The 22236-nt window shown below is 40.8% G+C and overlaps 1 protein-coding gene across 2 annotated transcripts in view; it reads right to left on the reverse strand.

Moving 5' to 3' along the window:
* LOC111875455 (C-Maf-inducing protein) overlaps positions 1 to 19549 on the reverse strand; it is a 267590-nt gene extending 248041 nt beyond the window's left edge. For both annotated transcript variants that reach the window (XM_023871719.2, XM_023871717.2), the window contains exon 1: positions 17352 to 19549. In XM_023871719.2, the coding sequence (XP_023727487.1) occupies positions 17352 to 18269 (918 nt within the window). In that variant the 5' untranslated portion in view covers positions 18270 to 19549. The remainder of the gene's footprint in view (positions 1 to 17351) is intronic.
* Positions 19550 to 22236: the final 2687 nt, after the last annotated feature.

Consider the following 22236-nt stretch of genomic DNA (forward strand, 5'->3'; position numbering starts at 1 on the left):
CTACCCATGCCGTGCGTCATGAAGGTTAATAAATGTGCGAAATTATCCACGGTCTTATTCTGGCGAGGTAATAAATTACGTCTCCACCAGAAATAATTGTTGCCGTGAATTAATGTGCCTGTGGTAACAAAATGACCTTGGCTTGTTATCTGAGTGTAAGTAAAGGTGTTGTGTGATATTTATAGTTTGAATCACCTGAAGGTTTCATCCTGTGTCATATTTTGAAATAACTGATGACATTTGTCTAAGAGTGAAGGCACAGTCAGCTACAAGTTACGACTGAAAACTTCATTTATATTACATGAGCAGCATCCTGGAAAAATAATGACCAATACATTAACTACTTAAAATGTAATTTACTTTTAAATATAATTCGGATATACAGGAAAATGAATGTGCGATACTAAACAATAAAATTCACACATCGGATTACTGTAGGTCAGTCAATTTAAATCCGCTTCGACACATTCTATCCCTTTAGGGAAAGGTAAAATTGTCCTTGTGCTTAACTAATTGAACACTATGCCACGAAAGCCTATGAGGAAGCGGATGTATGTTTTTTCCTTGGCACTACAGCCCCAGTGGGCCTAGGCCTACCTCCATGAACTTCTCCGGGAAGTGGATGTATAGATCCACGTTTTCTTGATTGCAGGTGGGTGGTCAGCTTCGCGCTCCGGTCGCTTTACTCCCGGGGAAAAAAGACCCCGGTACCCATTGGACAGGAGGCTAGATGAAAAGAAGAAAATTCTTTATCCTACCAGGACTCGAACTCCGACCCTTCTGTTGTCCAGCCTGTAGCTAGTCGCTATACTTTCTCGGTTCTTTCTATTCCTTAAGATTCAAATTAATATATTCATCAACCCATGTTTGATTTAAGTTGCTTGTTGCCATGTGATTTCCCCAACAAAATTCTATATATTACTTTAATTTCATATGCCCTATGCATCACATATATAACCCATATTGACCTATTTCGTTTAATTAGCCCACCAATTTATGATGGATAGTAAACCTATATACAAAATTAAAGCAATCAGTAAGTAATTTTCTTCAGTTATTTTTATTTAATTTCTTTTATCCAGATATTTGCTTTCAAATATTTTCGAAGTATGTTCCAGCAACACAAAACAATAACGTCTAAATTATAGTTCTATATTTGTATGGTTAAATGTCTCAGTATTCAGCATTGCACGAAAAGTCGGGCATTTATATATACAATGGATAAATTTTTCGTTTATTTTAATGTAACCCGTTATTAGTTTATCTAATGACGCTGCCAGTAACTCAAATAACACAGTGTCGAATAACAGAGCGGTAGTGTTTAATGAGCTGAAAAACAATGGGAAAGGAAGCGGTGATAGTCCAATTTAATTAACTATCCCAGAATGTCCCTGAATTGTCTGAGAAATCTCAAGTCCTTGTCCCGGTCGACTTTCCAATCAGGCACCTCCCAAACTCAAGTCAGAAGTGGTATCGCTTCAGTCAACCAGCTTCGTTTCTACCCCTACTAGTTTCTTTTTTTACTTTCGCGCTACAGCCCCAATTTGGGGCTTGGCCTACCTCCATGAAACTCTCCGTTTCACTTCGATTTACTAGATCTTAGATATTCGGTAGCACTCCTTGGGCGGGTGATCAGCTCGTCGCAAGGCCTCTACCTGTACACAAACATAGAAAATCGCTCGCACGCACACACACTAAACATCCATGCCCTGAGTTGGATTCGAACCCATGATCCCGGCTTCCGAGAGAGCGAAGACAGCGCATACCTTAGACCGCTCGGCTACCGTGGACCGGCTACTAGGTTTTACTGCATGAAAATCATCTTTGCTCTTGATACTTACAGAATGTTTAATATAATCTCTCTTTTCGTGCCAATGTATTCTCATAACTGACTCTAAGAGTCATGTTAATGAACTGAATTTATCTGCGCCTAGTTTCAGAACAGTCTATTCAGCCATTCCTCACCTCCAGCCCATGCCTGTTCCGTCTCAGAATTGAGATACTGAATCTTTTCGATGGAATTCTTTTCAGGAGCTTCAGACTATCGTGACGTTTCTTCCATCATAAGACGGGATTCTTATCAGGGCCTTAAGCCTATCTGAAGTGTCTTCCATCATGAGATGTCAAAGAAAAAAGAACCAAAACACGTCCCGAGTGGGATCTGGCGTGTGAGAATGCGCCACAAGGAGGCAAATCGTGCGGTCGCTGTAGTAACAGTGATAGAAATGGTAATTAATATGTGCACACTGTAGTAACAGTGATTGAAGTGGTAATTAATATCTGCACAAAGAGATTTCTTATCTGCGCTTTTCCAGAGTGCCTGCTCTAAAGTGCGACACAAGACTTTTGAATAAAAGTGGGGTAATATTTTAAGGGATAGGTAAAGCATAAATGACCGCCTCTGTGGTCTAGTGGTCAGAGTTCATGACTACAGAACCAGAGGTTCCGGGTTCGATTCCCAGCGCTACCAGGTTTTCTGAGAAGTAGAGGGTCTGGAACGGGGTCCACTCAACCACATGAAGATAATTGAGAAACTTACTTGAATGGAAAAGTAGCGACTCCGGTCTAGAAAACCGAAATTAACGGCCGTGAGGATTCGTTGCCCTGACCACGCGACACCCTCTATCCGCTAAAGCTGGCACTAACTTCGCCGACAAGCGGCGGTCGCTGATCGGTATACGAGTATTTCGCTTGTGGACTAAAGCCACGGAGTTTTTTTAGGTGAAGCATAGATGATGTTCTGTAAATGTTTCTCTTGGCTATCGAGTCCGTGTGTCAGTAACATATAATTGCATTGCTAATGTGCCTCTATAAGAGAAGAGATGTTGATGGATTTTGATTGTTGGTTTACTCGTATTTAACTTCGGTTATAAAATGAAAAGTCGTGTAGCGTCAAATGTTAATGATACAGTGCAAAAGGATGTGACACGAAGTGGTCGTGGCCTATTTTGAGATACTATTCCAGTCGGAAAGAACTGAGACCAACAGTGAAAACCATCAGTTACAACAGCCACTCTTGGAGCCGAGACTCACACCAGGAACTCCCAAAATATTACATTAAGTTCAATTAATAGGTAGGTCAATATTCTGCTTCTAACGAGTTATTCCCATAATCATATTCCTACTAGTGGTTAAACATGTCCGGTTCCATGGTATTTCTTTAAGACTTGTTACTCTTTGTGTAAGCGGATCTTTGTTTGACAAGACATATGATGCTGGTACTAGGTCATAGACTATAATTTCTTTCCAGGAATTTCAGGAGTGGGCGATGAATGTCAACTTTACTGAGGAAATTCATTAAAGCTGCAGGAGGATGGATAGCTGCTACTAAAAGGGTGGATGTTCAAACATCAATGCCTCATTGCAATTCCGCGAAGACGATCATAACATGAAGCCTCACACATTGTTACAATCGAGAAAACAAGTATTTTGGTCAAGATTACACTCTTCTGGGATGTGACGCCGTTTAATTTGGTGAATCGGTACCTCTTCAGGATATTCTACTGTGAGGAATCTTTTAAGTGCTTTGGTGTTCATGCCTCAGCTGCAAGCAACGAGAGGATTCCTTCGGTTCTGAACGAAGTGGCTGCTCTTTCGTAAAATCATATCAGCAGCACTGCCCGAAAAGTCCCGAATTTGAATTCCAAAGCAGTACTGCCGAATTACATAATTAAAATCTAAAAGAATATAACTGTAAGACCAGAATTCTACGCAGTACTTATGTGGGAATATTTGCAATCCCCCCAACAAAGAGAGGGTGAGGCAAGTGATGAGAAAAACTCGTCTACTGTTCATTTGAGGATACACTCAGCTTCACTGTACGAGTATCGATAGCGGTAGAAAACTATAACACCGCTTTCAGCTTGCACAGTACACGCGGGATAGCAGTAAAAGAACATCGCAGAGGAACTGAGACTTTTATCACCTAGATATTTTGAAGAGAGGCAAGTAACTGAAGGCAAGATTCGTAAAACCACAATCAAAACAGACTATAATTATAAGTTAAGAAAGTTATTAAAATCGTGCGACCTGTAATATTTATTATCAGTATTACTATATTTGTTATTATTATCCTCATTTTCATAATCATCATCACCATCTTAACGAAGGTCACAGTCGAGTGGGTAGCGATCCTGTTCGTGTTCGAGAAGTTCCGGACTCAAATGTAGACCCGGAGACGGGGCATTCTGACTGCGGCTTTTCATGGATACCATCAGTCGCTCGAATTATATTGTGACGTGCCGCCGGGAAGGTCGGACGATAAGAAGTCCATCACTGGTCAACGACTAGCAATCGTTGACCCGGAAATGAAAGTCTAACAGTGGCGTTTCCACCGTTATGAAGAGGCTAGCAACGAATTGTTTGAGGCACTAAAATATATTCCCGCGGCAACAAGACATTCGTTGTACAGCAGAGGGCGAAGGTGTTCCCTCTTCAGTCCGAGTGCAGAATATAACAATCCAACACCGACAAGAGTGTTGTCAGTCGCAATGTGACTTGGACTTGGACTAGACCAGCTAGTTCGTATCCGACGAGAGCTAAGGAAAGTTGAGCTCTGAGAAGAGCACAAGACACGTCACCGAGATTAGCGGTAGGAGAGTGTGTAACACGGAAGAAGAAACGTCCGAAGACTTAATAAGTACGAACAATTATATTTGTGAGTGTAAAGAATGATCGTCAAAAAAATATTCGTCCAAATCCGAAGCCCACGTAATTTCTTGTCGCGTTGCCTAGGAAACACGCGACAATACCATGGTCGCTTCCTTCACCGATATTCCAGTCAGTTTCTTAAACTTATTATTTGGCTCATATGAAAATTCGTGAGCTAAAATACTGCCAGCATATTAGGTCTGTAAGGAATGTAATAAAAATTCTATTTCTGTTGCTCTCTCACAGATAAGGTCCTCTGGACTATTCCGACTCAATGATAATTTCTATGTCCGGACAAAGCTCCTTATCAGCCAATCATATCTACCGTTACAAGAAAGCGAAGGGGGATAAAACGCGTTCGACTTCAACGATGCAAGAGGAATCTGATCCTTCGATTCCTGCATATAGACAGCTTTAGATAGTGTGCACCTTATGCCGTGCGTTCATGATTTTGATATTGTTCTATTTTAAGAGCATTAATTTGCTACAGAATATGAACTAGCATATGTCGTCATTAACACATGCAAAGTCACTTAGCAAACTACACATTCATATGTTACGTAAGGCTTGAGAAAATAAAGCAGACATTGTCTCTCCATAATATTGGGCACGCAGTAGCGTAGTTGGTTGAGCCACTATGCTACAATCCGGAAGGTCGTGGGATCGAATCCCGATGAGGTGGATTCTATCAATTGACCTAATCTTCCATCCGTACTATGGTCCTGGGGTCGACTCAGCCTCTAACAGAAATAATTACCAGGAATATTCTTCGGGGTAAATGTCAGCCGGTGCGTAAGGCTGATAACCTTACCGCCATCTGTGAGCCTATTGTCTAGAAATTGTGGGAACCTCAACATCTCGCAACCCTATGGGCCTCCACGGCCTGTTACAAGGATACTTTTGTCTTTTTTTTACCTTCGCCTCTCCATAATATTAGTCATTCTTCGTGTTGTTTTCATACATGCAGTAATTACGCTATTCACTTTCATAACACATTAACCCAAGATCCAATATATAAATAACCGGCAATCTTCGAATTAATTTATTATTACGGCCTAACTTTAATGTAATATTCGGGGCACGGAGACTCTTACAAACTGAGCACAGACACTCTGCTTTCTCAGCTATGAAACAGAATTTTAATCTGCTAAAACTAAGCGCCTGGCAGTTTAATAAAATAGCACGTAATATGAACATCTGTCCTTAAAAAAATGGAATTGAAGCTGTTCAATATTTCATAGCTGGGAAGTTCATCTGATCGTATTTTGAAAGTGCAGTGAACCTGGCTGGTAGTCTACGAGCACAGCAGACAGAAACAGGACGAACGGATATATACCCCTCTTTTAAAGAGAATTATTTATGACAAAACTCTCGGCTCAAAAACCCAGAGTCCAAACACTGCAAGACATTTGTTTCTTCGGCAATGTTATATACACAAATATATTAAGCGAATTGTCTAACATGTCGATAAAATTTAATACATGTTTCTCAGAGTTTTTAATGGAAATCAGATATTGTTCAGCTTACGTATGTCCGCATGAAGCAATTCCTTGACGTGTTTTGAAGATTTAAAAAGCATTGCAGTTGTTATTCGACCCGTAAGTCAAAAGAGGTTTCCTCTTGCGATGGAACACTGACAAATACTATTACTCCTGTGTTCAAAAACAAAATGTAGCTTAAATGTGAGCTTAGGAATGAAAACAATTAAATTAGTAAATGAAGAAAGTTGTCTTCTGGGTTTAGGCACCGTGTATTCTTCGTTTTGGCCGACGTTTCGGAGGAACCTCAAATCTTACAATTAAATTAGTAATTTATTTGTAAGAATAGTCGTAGCCAATGTCACTACTTGAACTAATAGCTTAATGAAGCAACTGCCTATCCTGGATTTTCTGCCGTGAAAATCTCCTCTGGATTTCAACGGACACTATATTCACAGGACGTCATGCAGGAAGCCGCTTATCTGCGGTCGTAGTGTGATATTACGCCAAAGTTCTTAAGAGTGTCTGTACGTGGGGACCAATATCCAACACTTCCACAGGAGATGAGGTTTCGAGAAATGGAAGAACATGCAGCCATTCTATGCGATTGTATAAAAAATCTGAAATTATAACACTAACTTGTCCAACTTAGTCTCCATAGACACGCACATTTTATGCATACCACGTATTGTCACGTAGTATGTCCTATGTGCATATATATATGTATGTATACCTTACATACATTCGCACATCGTACAACTGAGTCACAATGGACCTTACTATTTTACTATTTTAACATGCACGTCCATGTTTAACACATGTTTTTCCTGATGAAAATGATTACACAGAACACGTCCCATGTTTCATGATACAAAACAGAAACCAGAAATTCGTGCATATTCTGTCATTGAGCAACACTGATTTTCAGTTTAATTTCTCTCCTTCTTCCTTTCTTCATTCGTTATCTTTCTATTTTTCCATTTTCCAGTGGTTCATTAAATATTTCTGCGCATATCTTATTGACGATCTGAATTATTTCCTTCCTATTTATGTGCACTTTCAGACTGTGTATGTGTTTATGTGTATACATATTTTGTGATATGACACCCAAAAGCCGGAATCGTGGAACCAGAGGAGACGTTCATTATTAGACTCGGTAAACACATCAACGCGGCAACAAATACGCAAGCAACAATCGAAAAACTGCCGTTTCTATGCAACGGCGATGTAAACACACCTCTATAACAACAGAGGAATTGTTACGAAACGGTGGTTATGTTGGGGCCGATCTGAGGCCGGCTAGAATTGGAATTAAGGGAGTCTAAGGAGACGGAAGTCGAATGACTCAGAATATATGGCAAGAAATGAACTAGGCTGTGAAAAGACTTCATGTGCGCTGCAGTGGCAGTGAGACTGTTATAAATCCGTTGCCAGGATACTACTAGTGAAGAGTGAAAACACTAGTGTGTGTGTGTGTAATGGTGATCTGTGAATGTGTAGATCAGAGGTAGGGCTGTATTACTGGTAGTTCCGAGTTGAGTGCATGGTCAATAAATCCAATCATCAAATCCAAAACCCGTCTAGAGTCACAAACCCTAAAGGAGTTACTCCTTTCAACTTTAAGAATTTTGTATTAAGGACTGTGTAAAGACTTCTCAGGGACAGCGCCTGCTATTCATTGTGTTATGTTTCGGTCCTTCTGAATGTTCCTCTTCTAACCGAAATTTTAAATATGGTCGAACAATGAACAAGCAAATGCACGAGGACAAACACCGGTATTGTTTTACTATCTTATTTGTCCAAATGTGATTTACTCCCCCCGTGCCAAATAATATGTACTCTAGTTAGGAAACGTAAAATTTTAAAAATAAATCACTGCAGAAGTTTATAAATATATAAAAAAATACAGGAATAATTTTATTAAACATTTATTTTATTTTTTCCCCAACAGAGAAGAAAATATATCAATTTCAACAAATAACGATATTTTAAGCCTAGCTTCTAACAGAATACCTAAATGTGTACGCAACTATAACGTGCAGTCTATTTCTGGGAGGTATTTGGAGCGAATATTGTAATGCAGTAACGTGCTATTTTTGCATTGAATACCTGTCACAAAGTGACATGTCTTATGTTACTGACTGTACAGAGGAGAGGCTCCCGAAATAACCTCACTCTACTGAGGCGGCACAGCTTATTATCAGGCTGTAAACACAGCGTGAAACTAATAATAGTGTTTCTTATGTGGCAATATTTTTCGAACGATGCGCATTCTAGTCGACTCAGTAGCACGAAAGAGACACTAAAAGGTACAGTTCAGTTATACACCATACACGATTAGGATGTTAAGCAATTTCAAGCTACAGCCGCCTGTAAGTGACTGCCTGTATGACAGAGGAGTGGGATCCGATTTCAGCAGGGGTGGGATCACCACGTCCAGATCGGCTGTGAAGCTCATTCAGTCTCACGTCCCAAGCAACCAGCGTGAGATGCTGACTACTGCCCCTCCTCTATGCATTCCTATGGCGTGGTATTTGGCAGGGGAACAACCTCACATTTATAGAGCATTAGAGGTTCTCGTAGCGGTGATTATAAAAGGGCCAGTCTTCTGGGATATAACATCGTGTGTTCTGTTGGAAGTCGTCCGACGTTTCGGAGGAACATGTGACCTACATAATTACATAATTAGGCGGGAGATAGAACTCATTCACATAACACAGAACAGAAAACTACAGCACTCTCTCCTCTACTACTGAAATAACAAAAATTTACAGGCAAGTGGTAAACACCAACCCAAACGTACCTCTTTCATTAACCTCATACTTAGCCCATTAGGTTTATTATGACTTTATTTACACTCCCCAATAAATAGTCTCTTCTTGAAGGCAGAAAGAGATTTTTAAGTAGGCGAATTTAACCTGTACAAATTTCAACAAAACTATCCCTGTAACAGGCCGTGGAGAGCCGTACGGCTGTTAAGACGTCGAGGCTCCCACATTTTCTAGATAATCGGCTCTCAGATGGCGGTAAGGTTGTCAGCCTTACCTGCTGGCCGCCCTTTAACCCAGAAGATTCCTGGTACTAATTTCTGTTAGAGGCTGAGTCGACCCCGGGATCAGAGTGCGGCTGGAAGGATTAGGTCAATTGAAAAAATCAACGGGACTAGAACACGCGACCTTCTGGTTTGTAACATAGTGCCACAACAACTATGTTACCGCATGCCCTTACAAATTTAAGTAACTATATTTGTTACGGTTTTAGGAATCGTGTTTTGTTATCATTATGAATCATTCGTCATATTGAGTTTATCATGACTATGGTGCGCATGACTGCTATATTAATTTGCTAACTCTTTCTGTGTGTATAATTAAACTACGGTATCAGGGTACAGCAACCTGTTGTATGCAAGCAGACCAGCGTTCATGCTGATGTGTCACTATTCGGGGGGAGGGGGCGTACGTATATGAATATACATTCATTGTTCTGGACTAAATTCAAATAAAATACTGCTAAATCTTCTTCAATTCAACTTTCTGCATCTATTTTATGGAAATATTTCCACCAATGATTAGAAGGTAACGATTTGGAAGATGTTAGTAATGACATTACACTTGCACCACGTTTTTACCAAAACAAAAAACAAACTCCGTGCTTTTGGTCCGCAAGCGAACTATACCGACCGAGCGTCCGCCGCTTGTCGGTGAAGTTAGTGCCAGCTTTAGCGAACAGAGGGTGTCGCGTGATCAGCGCAACGGAAATCCACAGCCGTTAATTTTATTTTTCTAGACCGGAGCCGCTATTTCCTTGAAATAACTCCTCAATTATCCTCACGAGGCTGAGTGGACCCCGTTCCAGACCCACTACTTCTCAGAAAATCTGGTAGTGCCGGAAATCGAACCCGGACCTCTGGATCTGTAGTCAGAAGCAAAGAATATTAACAGAATGTCGTTGCATTATACAATTACAGCTATACAATCTGATCTCTGAGCACAAATAAAAATGTGTCCATTTATCACGTGTTCTACCTGAAAGAGAATCCTTTCGTTAAAGTAAGGAAGAATGTTTGTTGCAGGCGCAGGATGTTGTGCAACCTAAAGTATCAAAACTGCATGCTCAGTGCATTTTCACTTCATCTCCAATAAAGCGAAGAAATATAAAACATCCAGAAGTGTTCGTGTCATGACTACATGAGTAGACGACACCTTCTAGATCAGCTTCATTATACAAAATCAGAAAGTAGGCAAAAGGAGGGGAGCCGCACCGTAGTAGTAGTATCAGGGAATTCTGAATGCTAGGAGCATAAAATAAATTCGAGGCATTTATTTTGCTTTAAAATCAACGAATACTGGAATTCCTTGACCAAATCCATTATTGTTTTAAAGTAATTCTCTAAACAACCTGATAATCGTACGCGAAATAAATTTATGTTCTTGACTTGAACGATGTTTGTTTGGTAAGCCTTCTGGATTCATGAATAATTCAAAACACGATTTCAAAAATATATTTACGACTTAAAATATTGGAATGAAGAAGTCATACACCGGATGCAATAAAAACCGTTTCACGGGGATTGTGCTTCAGCACATGAAGAATGGCTTTGTTTGCTTTGACATCGCTGTAGAACAACCGACTGTCGACATTGTGTGGCGTTAATCGAAATGCCAAAATATTATGAACAAAATGAAAGAGACTCAGAGGGAAGTGCAGTGCCTATTTTAATGTACTATTATATATGCCTAGAAGGACTAAGGAAATCATGAAAATATTTAGTAGAGAAAGATAGGCTCTAACCGAGATTTGAAAAGGATTATCACAATAATATGATGTAAAATGCTAACCGCTACATCACGACATTCGCTAAAGAGCGAAACACCGAAGAAATATGTTCAAATGCTGCTCTGCTCTCCAGAAGAATCGAAGGAGTAAGGACTCCGAATTACTGAGCAAATTCATGGTGACTCAGTTCTCATGATTCGATACTGTTAAGTTTTGTCAGGTTATTTTATCCTATTGTTGGATAATATCTGTGATCTGGGGGTAGGTCTAATCTTCCTTCAAAGAGCAAGGAACCACCAATTTGTGTTTGGTACTATGAGGCAAAACGGCACTTAGTCCATAAGATACGCCTACCACGCTATCTTAGAATTCCTAAGCCTGTACGGCACATCTCCATACTGTTTGCAGATTACGGACGTAGACAGCAGACACACACTTGGTGCCCATGCATGTTTTTGCACTAGTGCAAATGCATTCCGGTGCGAATTCTTTCGCGGCATGTTGTGACCCTACCCATGATTTTAGAGGCGGCCTCTATTATCATGAATGGTTTTTCGCGGCACCTTTTATTATCAATCATATTCCTACACGGACCCTCGTACTGAAAAGCTCATTCTTTGGCGGCGTGTCGTATCTCACTCGTGGTTTTCGCAGGGCGTCGTATTCTCACACGTGTGCTTTCGGGCGCGAAGCTTTGGCGGCTATCGTATGCTCACCCATGTTCTTTCGGGGAGCGTTCTATTCTCACACTGTGCTTTCGGGGCGCGTAGAATTCCCATTCGTGTTCTTTCGTGGCGCATCGTGTTCTCTCCAGTGTGCTTTCGCGGCGTGTCAAATTCCCACTCGTGTTCTTTCGGGGCGCGTAGAATTCCCACTCGTGTGCTTACGCGGCGCGTCGAATTCCCACTCGTATTCTTTCGGGGCGCGTCGATTTCCCACTCGTGTTCTTCCGGGGTGCGTCATATTCTCACTCGTGTTCTTTCGCGGCGCGTCGAATTACCACTCGTGTTCTTTCGGGCCGTGTCATATTCTCACTCGTGTTCTTTCGCGGCGCGTCGAATTACCACTCGTGTTATTTAGTGGCGCATCATGTTCTCTCCAGTGTGCTTTCTCAGCGCGTCATATGTAATACGTTATTTTGGGGAGCGCTGTATTCTCACCCATGTTCTTTAGCGGTCTCATATTCCAGATTCGTTCCTCTGCGGCCCCTTCTTTCATCACGCGTGCTCTTCTGCGATACGTCGTGTTCCACACGCTCTTTTTCGCAGTGTCTTGTATTCCGTAGCGCAGTCCTACACGACGCCTTAAGTGCCCTAATAGGAACGTGCATTTAAACACGAACCAGCAGCGGGCATTTAAATAAACTCCGGCCAGCTCAAGCTTACCACCATTTCAAGAAGCCGGCGGTTGAAGGTTAAATTCTCACGCGTATACTTTCGTTGCTCCTTGTATTTCCAAGTGCACGCCTGTACGAAGAAATTACGCGTGTTCTTTCAGTTCGTGTTTTTATTTTTGTCTGGTATTTTGTGCTTGTTCTATTCTGGCCGTTATTTTCTGATATGTGTTCAATTCTGGCGCGTCATATTGATAGACTTATCTCATTACCACACGTTTTCCTTAATTGTTACATTTCCATCATTGTTGTTGAGGCGAAATTAAAGATATAAAAGTTATAATTAGAAACAAAGATTAAAACATGAAAGTTAAAAAGTTTTTAAAATACAGAATATTGTTGTGTACATTGCATACCTTATATGTACCTTTATATACCTTGTTTATAACACACAACAGAACGTACACTATTAAGGTTGTAAAGTGAAACTTGTTACTCAAAACCAAAGCAGCCGATGTTATATTGAATTCTGTTATTTTCATCTATGTCAAAGGCGTACTGGAAATTATACCGGGCTTTTGCAACGAAATTTGTATGACGTTAGGCGTGAGAAGCTTTGTAAATTGAGAATCTTGAATAATGTAGGGAGGAAAATCACGGTAACTTCAAAATGGATATGATTCAGACATACTGTCCTGGCGCGGCATCTCAGAATCCTGCTATAATGCCCATAATAGCATTGCCTGTACATGAGAACAGTGTAATCATGTGTATAAAAATCCCACACTTAGGACAGAAAGAACCCGGTGATGAAATTTAGAAATTAGGACTAAGAATTAAGTAGCCTATCTGATTCATTGTATCCTGATCCTCCTGGCCGCTGTGAACAGTTAAACATTTAGTTCGATAATGGTGCATCAGAGGACGTCGAATACCGTGTTACTCCGGAGTCTGCGCATATGTTCCACCTGCACGCGTAGGTATGTGCTGAGCATAAACGGAAGCAGGGTGTGGGGTGGCGCAATCGTTGCAAGGCCACTTCCGGTTCTCTTACTGTTTACTCTGCCGCTCCTTCATTTTCGCTAATATCAAATATTATTCACGTAATCTGGAGAGGTGATCCGAGCCTGCGAAACAGCGAAAGCTCCATTCGACAAATATTACGGTATTATAATCGACGGATGCCACTTTGTATTCGGGTGGCATGTTATTCGAATCCAAAACGAGAATAAGTATCCCGTGGAGTTTCTCCAGCCGAATTAGGATCGTTTCTCCAAACACACTGCAACGGTTCTCCTATTTAAGCTTCCCAGTTCCATTCTACCAACTTTATGCTACGCTGCATTTATACGAACAGAGAAATTTGTCATGAAATGTCCCACATGTTATGGAATCCGTTACTATGCTGATATATTCTCTACCACATCATTTTTAATATCACCTTCCGATTTACATCTATTTTACTAAGACTGTATTTCTCATCTCCTCATACGTGCTACATGTCCATCTATCGCATCCTCGCTGATGTGATCATCCAGCAAAACACCCGATGAATAAACGAAGAATCAATCGATCCGTACACTTCTTTATCTTCACGAAACTGTTTTATCACGCCTATTTGATATTCCTGAACCCAATTATCATCATATCAAATATCACGTACATATGCCGGTGGACGTAATTCATACAGTTTAATAACGATAAAAGATAATTTAATCCACTTTCATCCTGGATGAGGGGCTATGCTACAAGCCGGCAGGTCGCGGGTTCAAGTCCCGATGAGGTCATTCCAGCCGCACTAGGCCCTGGGGTTTGAGTATTGAGTATAGAGGGGGTGGGTTTCCCCATGCACTTAGACCAGTTATTGGTCCATTGTACGTCCCCCTTTTCTAATTTCTCTGTCTCCATACCCTACCGGTACTGGTGCTCGCTATTAGCCCCTTTCTGCCAGCGAGGTTCCAACCTTCTACTGGCAGTGGTATCTAATAGTTGGTCCCTTTCTGTCAGAGAGGTCCCCCCTCCTCTGGCAGTGGTACCTAATACTTCCCCATCTACCGGAGGCATTGGAAACTACTTTGGGTGGGAAACTTTTTTTTGCCAAATTTAGCTCAGAGGTCTCCTAGAGACATGAGGTTCTTTTACGTGCCGTAAATATACGACACGGGACCCACGGCTTAAAGTCCCTCCCGGAGGACTTGTTCCTTGAATTTTTCCGCCCTTAAAAATTCCAAGACATCCGCCGGGTTTGAACACGCGTACCTTGAGTCATGAGGTGGGAACGTTAGCCCTAGACTACGGAGGCCGCTAGGCCGTGGGGTTTACTCAGCCTCTAACAGAAATGAGTACCAGGAATTAATTAAATAATTTTCCTGGGGAGTAAAGCGCGTCCGGCGTGTAAGGCTGACAACCTTACCGCCATCTGTGAGCCGATTGTCTAGATAATGTGGGACCCTCAACGTCTCACAACCCTATGGGCCTTCATGGTCTGGTACTTTACTTTTTTTTTACGTTTTCTCATCCTGGATTATATATATATTCGTTTTTCAAACGGCTGATCTGGGTGGGTGCTCTGTGGACAGGGGCCGCGAGTCCTCTAATTGTCCATTATTCTTTCATAATGCAGCTTTACTGTTGAAGAGGATCGCACCATGAAGCAGAATGAGAAACCGTTATGAAACAGCACTAACTCCCACGGGACCATTTTTATGTAAATTGTGTTCATTACCTGGAAATGAAGTTAAAAACAACTGGGAAGACTTCTTTCAAATCTGAGCCGTTTCATCTAGTCAAAATGAGTTTGCCTACATACAGGGTCCACAAGGAAAATCTGTTCCAAGCATGGAAATAGTCTCATGATAATTTTAATTTTAAAACGTCCAGGTATTCAACAATTTTGCATCCCAAACTGTCCATGACGTACATTTACTGCGGATACAATCCTGCAGTTTTAGAACCATACTGCAATTGTGTTGTTGATGTGAGACACAGCAGTAGAAGTGTTATATTAAATAAAGCCAATATTTTTTTTCGTATTTAGTTTACGAAAATTGATTCAAACAAAAGTTACAGATAACAGGGTGTGTACGAATGTCATGTACCAATTTTAGTGTGACGAACGTTTTAAAGCATCTGATAAAGCTTCACTTAAATCTCATACAAAGTATGTATTCTAGTGACAGAAATGAACCGATATTAAATTTCCTCAACTTTCTTTGCAGGACTTAAATTTTCAATGTCATCGAAATTCAGTAGAAGTAAAGTAAAGGTATCCCTGTAACGGGCCGTGGAGGCCCATAGGGTTGTGAGATGTTGAGGTTCCCACATTTTATAGACAATCGCCTCATAGATGGCGGTAAGGTTGTCAGCCCTACGCGCCGGCCGCCACTTACGCTCAAGAACATTCCAAGAATATTCCTGGTACTTATTTCGGTTAAAGGCTGAGTCGACCCCAGGGCCATAGTGCTGCTGGAAGGATTCGGTAATTTAAAAAAGAAATCCAATTACCTCATCGGGATTCGATCCCGCGACCTTCCGCTTTGTAGCATAGTGCCCCAACCAACTACGCAACTTGTGGAAATTATGAAGACAGAAAACAAAAGAACGTGTACGACACACCCATGCATTATACGTTCATGCGCCGAATGAATGAAAGGTGTAAAAACTGAGATTTTCTTTGAAAATGTACAAACATTTGTGTTAGATGCGGAAATATCATCATCAAATCGATGCTAATTCGAGATCTGTCCGTGAATAAATCGGTAAACCATTCACTGCATGGATATTTACCTTCAGTGATCCCAAATATAATCATGCGTGTATGCCACAGAATCACGAAATATCGATCAGATAACATATGATGAACTAGTGAACAAATTTCAGACATGACCTTTTAAAAGAAACTTTTAGATTCGCTCCTAGAAGTACAATTAAATAATTGCAAGACCTTCTGTTAACACAAATTGCACTTCTATCCTAGATTCTGCATTACAGGTATATATTACTCAGACATACGTATTTGTTGTTTAAAAAAACATAATCTATAGGATCAACTAATGACAGATCACCTATTGTTGCCATTTTCATCGCTACTACAATCCTGTCTACATCTAGGTATTCCAAGTAGCCTCCTCCCTTGTGTTACGTCAAAATTACGGCAGACAAAATTCCTAGTAACGATCACATTTGAAAACAAATTTCATTGGGAAAATTTAGGACGATAATTTGGTTATCAATGTCATTGGGAGTGATAAAGGTGTCAGATCCAGAAAAAAAAGTTACAATTTTAATTATGAATTAGGTGTGTGGTTACTTTTCGCATATGTACAGTTACTGCTACTATTAACTTCAGATTCACGTGACAAGTTCTGGAGTTTCTGCTTGTCTGGAAAGAGTGGTGCTGGCGAGACTTAAATTTTTATACCGTTTCCTTGTTGTCATTCTCTGAAATGACCAAGTAACAAAAATTTACTTAGCAAACGATAACTAAGTAAACCCCGAAAGTCCTTAAGATCCTGAACAGGGTCACTAAGCCTGCCATTCCACAGAACTGATATCTAATGGCCAACTATAATCGAAGCCACGCCATGGCTCAAGCGGTTAGTCGCTGCCTTCCCACCGCGGCGGCCCGGGTTCGATCCCGGTTTTGGTCAAGTGGGATTTGTGGTGGACAAAGTGGCGTTGGGGCGGGTTTTCTCCTAGTACTTCGGTTTCCCTGCCAATCTTCATTCCACCAAATTCTCCATCATCATAATCACCCGGGGCAGGCTACAATAGGCTAATCAGCGGCCTCCATGCCGAGTTGACCAAGTTGGACTCCACCCCCACTAAGCGAATTAAAGAGAAACTATAATCGATAAAATAATTACAAAAAAAAATATTAAGACTAAATATGTCATAATTTTCCAACTCTGAAACCCGTCATAAGCCAAAGAGTCTGTTTTGCCTGGCCGCTTCTAATCCAAATAGAATGCAGTGTTAACAAAGTAACAATGCTTTTATGTAGTGGTACTACTGATGAGAGCAAACCTGCGCTTGGTACAGATACTCGTTCTCTTGCAAGTCGACATTGTTATGCCCAACGTGAAGTTTTGTAACAGAAACTCAGAAAAACTTACTGTTTTAGAGGAGATACAGGAATCGTTGAGGTAGATGTGATGAGATTCCCACCGCCTCAGGAACTTGGAACTCAGAATTTTACTGACGACGGTGCGTGTATGGTTCAAGTAACACACTTGAATATCGCCTTCAAGTAAAGTTTTGAACCTGGGACCTGGACCGAGAGTGGATAATGTCCCTCCACTACCGAGATATATTGGTAATGAAGTAGTGTGCAGTAGAGAAGTTGGTAAAGTTGTTTGTTGCACTGGTGCTATTGTGGTCACTACCGTCGGAGACACGGGTGAGGGTATAACACTGTCCGATGAAGCAGAGCTACTGTCACAATTACTGCTACTGCTGCTAGACGATGATTCCACCGAACTCTGGCGTGTAGATGATGCCGATGACGTTGATGATGATGGTGGTGCCATTGTCGACGTGTTGTCTGATGCACTAGACGTAGAACCACTAATAGATAATTGGCTGTTATGGTGATTTGTGTTCTTACTGTTGTTGCTTTGATAGGAGCGATGTGTTTCGGGAATCACGTCTGGTTCTGTGTTGTTCACTACTAAAGTCACGGTAGCTGCTGCTGATGGAGCACTAGTAACATTGTCTTTGTTGCAACTATTGCTTCTAGAGTTATTTGAACTACTATTTGAACTTGTGCTTACGTCATCACAGTTCCTGCTACTATCGGAGATAGGCTGACTGTTCTTTTTTCCTTTCTTCCACCGAACTTCTTTCCGTCCATCCGCCCCCACACTTTCTTGGGCAGATTCGTCGCCCTTTGTGTCACCACTGTTGGTCGTTGCACTTTCTACCATGATGACCGCTGTGGGTGCGTCTCCAGTCCCCGTCGTATCGGTCGCCGATGCCGGTGCCTCAAATTGGCTCCGGTCTCGGCGACCGAACGGGCTTGAGAAGCAGAACATTAATGCTGTGCAGGACGACACTTTGAATGCCTGTTTTACACCCGTTATTATAAGGAAATAAATTTTAAACACAATGAACACAACGTACGATTACGCGCACCAAACACGCTCTGTATTATAACGTGCGTTTATATGTAATATTTATTTATAGAATGCCTCAACTCGGAGTAATTTCATATCCTTTCCATTTGACAATCTCATAGTGTTCACTGATTGACCCGTCGAACTTGATATCTCCGTTTACGTGAAATGGTTCGTTGCACACAAACACTGACCGACAAGCTTATCATAGAGCTAGGGAGAACTGAGGTAGAGCTGGACTAACAACCGTAGCCAGCAACTACGCAATGTGGGAAATATTTCAGGCTCTGTTCATTCGAAGCAGCTGCGTAAGAATGTTAACTGCTATTTTCTCACGAATTTCACAGCAACCAGGAACGCAAATACAATTCCGAACACCCTACTAGTTTTGACTAGATTATCACGCATCGTAAGACACTGCTTATAGGCTCGTTGGTACACAAAAGTTTTAAGAAAATATTATTCACTTTTAGTTCCTAATCTCTTCACAGTGTATTGCATACTGTATCCTAATATACCTTTTCACTGCTATGTTATCCGGGAACTACTAACCACAGAGGGTAGAATTTCATCCCCATTCATCAGGGTTGCATGAAGCAGCAAACATCGATCAGCTCATTGTTATCTTGGAGTAACTGAAACGGTTCATTATATTTGAAATGCTACAACACCGATTTTATCATAAAAAATAATGCTTCGCACACCTTTTAAATCAATTCATTAGTTGGATTTATTTTCTGTTCTTCGGCTACACAGAAACAATTCACTAGACTCACTCCAAAAATAACTTTACGTATTAAATAGTATACCCAAAACGATGAAGAACGTCATGTACGTCTGTACCATAGTGTTAAGATTTCAAACATAACAATAGTGTTCTTCGCACTGAATTTGTGAACTCACGGGGAGAAGCAGAAGGCTGTCCTATATATTTTTTGTTGTAAGACGGAGCACTGCACTCATGTCGATAACGTACAACAGCGAGGGCGTAGAGAGAAAAGAGGGGGAAACGTGATAACAAAGAAGGGCAACCAGCTACTAATTGGGCATGCTAGGAAGGCACACGCCCTATAGCCCAGATCCAGCCAAGGATCACCACGCCATACCGCCAGTCCGCAGGACCTCCTCACAACAGTCTACGCCACCTAAGCTTCCCTTCGGTTGAGGCAACAACCAAGATGAATGTAAGAGTACATACACGCGCACGATCCCAGAGTCATCTGCACAGATCGATATTGCACAACCAGTTGTCGACAAACTTATCGATTATATCAGAATCTAAGTTCATTTGTCGATCTGTGGTAATCGACTGTCCACCTCCGCGACATACGTTTGAGGTGGTTTCAATATTATACGCTAGATAGCGGTAGTTAACTGCCTTCCTTGCGGCAATGTTTGAAAACGTTATCAAAGGAAAGTACTGGAAACAAATTTTATATTGGGTTGTGATATCAGGTAGCCATATAGGTGGATACGGACATTTCGGAGGAACATGCTCCATCCATCTTCAGGGTTTAAGTGACTTTGTATAACAGCACAGAAATCGGATTAACTTATTTCAGCATAAACAGCATAAGAAATTTAAGTTCATGCATGTGATTAAAAAATCATGAATGAGAATTTTAACCGCCCTGTGTTAATATATCTACAAAAATTTCCATTAACATCTGTCGAGGCATCTCCGTGACAGTGCATTAAACACAGCCACAAAGATGGAAATCCAATGAGCGGCATATTCACCATAGCAGTGAACCTGCTCACTCAGCCCAGCTTGTGCAGCAAGTTCTAGCTAAACTCAGTAACCCATAAACATTCCAATTTTCATACTTACTGCATATTGCTCCATGTGGCTTTCAACTGCTCCCTAAACTTAACAGTGACTTAAAATTATCTACAGTCTGATTATGTGAAAGCAGTTAAAAGAATATAATGGGGCAGCTGTTGGAAACTCAAAAAATTGAGTTTGAGAGGTACTCACAACATTGGCAGGATTGGTGGAACAAATGTGTACATACCCAGGAAGCCCAACAGTATAACACACGCAGTCGCAGGAGCACGACACAACAAAAGCACAACACACAAGATAATGAAGGAGTGCTCCAACAAAGGAGAATGGGCGTGACTGACGTAGTGAGGGGCGACGTAGCGATGTGGTATCCTGAACAATTTTAATATTTTTAACGTTTGACAATGTATATGATAGATACATATTTTAGTTATTTTAATGTGTGAACATGGCATGCAATGAACTGGTTTGACGTGGATAAGTAAGCACCTGAAGATGGCATTATTATGCCGAAACATGTAGTGCGAGGGAGAGAAGGAGATAAATGAGTGTATGCACTGCAAGACGGATTAAATAAATCATGGAAATGTGTACGTACTGTAGGAGCCTACTTTAAACAGGACTAACTTTGCATCCCTGCAGAATCTTAGTTCTCACAGATTCAGTCTTGATACTTTCGAGCAAAGCTTGTCTTTGTTTTCAAGATTCTTAAAGCTTACAGAACTGTATAAAAAAACTCCGTGATTTTAAAATTTAGAGAAAAATTTTAAGGATTTTAAAATTAGAACTAAAGCTTTTATAAGTGCTAACGTGTGTAACAAAAATAATCTATAAACCAGACAGATATCAACGAAGTAGATGTTGATAATAACAACAAAAGAAACAATGTGTTTTTAAATGTTAAATTTTAAACTAAGTGCAGTGTAACAGCAACGTGAGTGTATACATCTGATGATGGCCGTTTGAGGCTGAAACATGTAGTGTAAAGGAGAGCAAGGTCAAGGACATAATATATTGTTTGCACTTGGGATGGAGTTCATATCATTTATCATATAGAGTGCAACAGGATGCTTAAATATAATATTGAGGAGCTATTTCAAGGAAATAGCGGCTCCGGTCTAGAAAACCGAAAATAACAGCCATGGGGATTCGTTGCGCTGACCACACGACACCCTCTATCTGCTAAAGTTGGCACAGAACTGTATAACATTTCAAAAATATTTACCTCACTATACACCATGCAGCAATACATGATCAACTCACCAAGGACAAGATAATTCATGCAGAGTATAACAGAAATAAATACTTACACCCTAGCAGCATGCACACAAACAATAATACATCATTGTTTGGCACTGTATATCACAAGTTCCCGTTACTTGTGGCCGTACAAAAACATTCAGAACCTTGCTACAGTGTTCCACAATTCAAACACTGCATTATGTAAAATGAATCGCCACAATACCTACAGAACTATTGCATTCTTCTTACTACATTTTTACAACTAAATATCACCTCAGATTTCCTTTAGCAGTCCAATGCATTGCATATTTCATTCCAAGTTCACCCAACCAAGTCATGCTATCCTTACAAAAGCTGCGGCTGATCACAACACACTGCTGTTTATGTCAATTCTGTCCTTATGGGTCAAGAAACGACAAAGATATTGATATTTTGGATCAGAGGCACTGGATCTGTTATAAGGGGAACAGTTTTCTTTCTAAAGTATTGTAAATGTATTCAAAGAACAACATTAAAAAGGCAATTTGTTGCGAGTTTTTACATATTTATGACACATGACACCCCTAATAAATTTTCCTTTCCATTTCAACTCATCTTCACTGCTACTCTCTTGGCTGTCTTCTCACAAAGCGTATCTCTTCTTTTGGGTCAGATCCTTTGAATTATCCATACCCAGAAGTGTGGAAGGACCTGCCATGTTCACTGCAGTCTTTGAGACCAGATATGAATATGGACCACAGAAATCTCAATTCACCACAAACCGCATTTGTTAATGGTTACAGAGACAGTGAACAGAGAACTGAAGGCAAACTAGATCTACCCCTCACCTCCTTAAAAATGTGGACTACACTTTATGTA

Source organism: Cryptotermes secundus, unplaced genomic scaffold, assembly GCF_002891405.2.
Source record: "Cryptotermes secundus unplaced genomic scaffold, Csec_1.0 scaffold304, whole genome shotgun sequence".
NCBI classification, from domain to species: Eukaryota; Metazoa; Arthropoda; class Insecta; order Blattodea; family Kalotermitidae; genus Cryptotermes; species Cryptotermes secundus.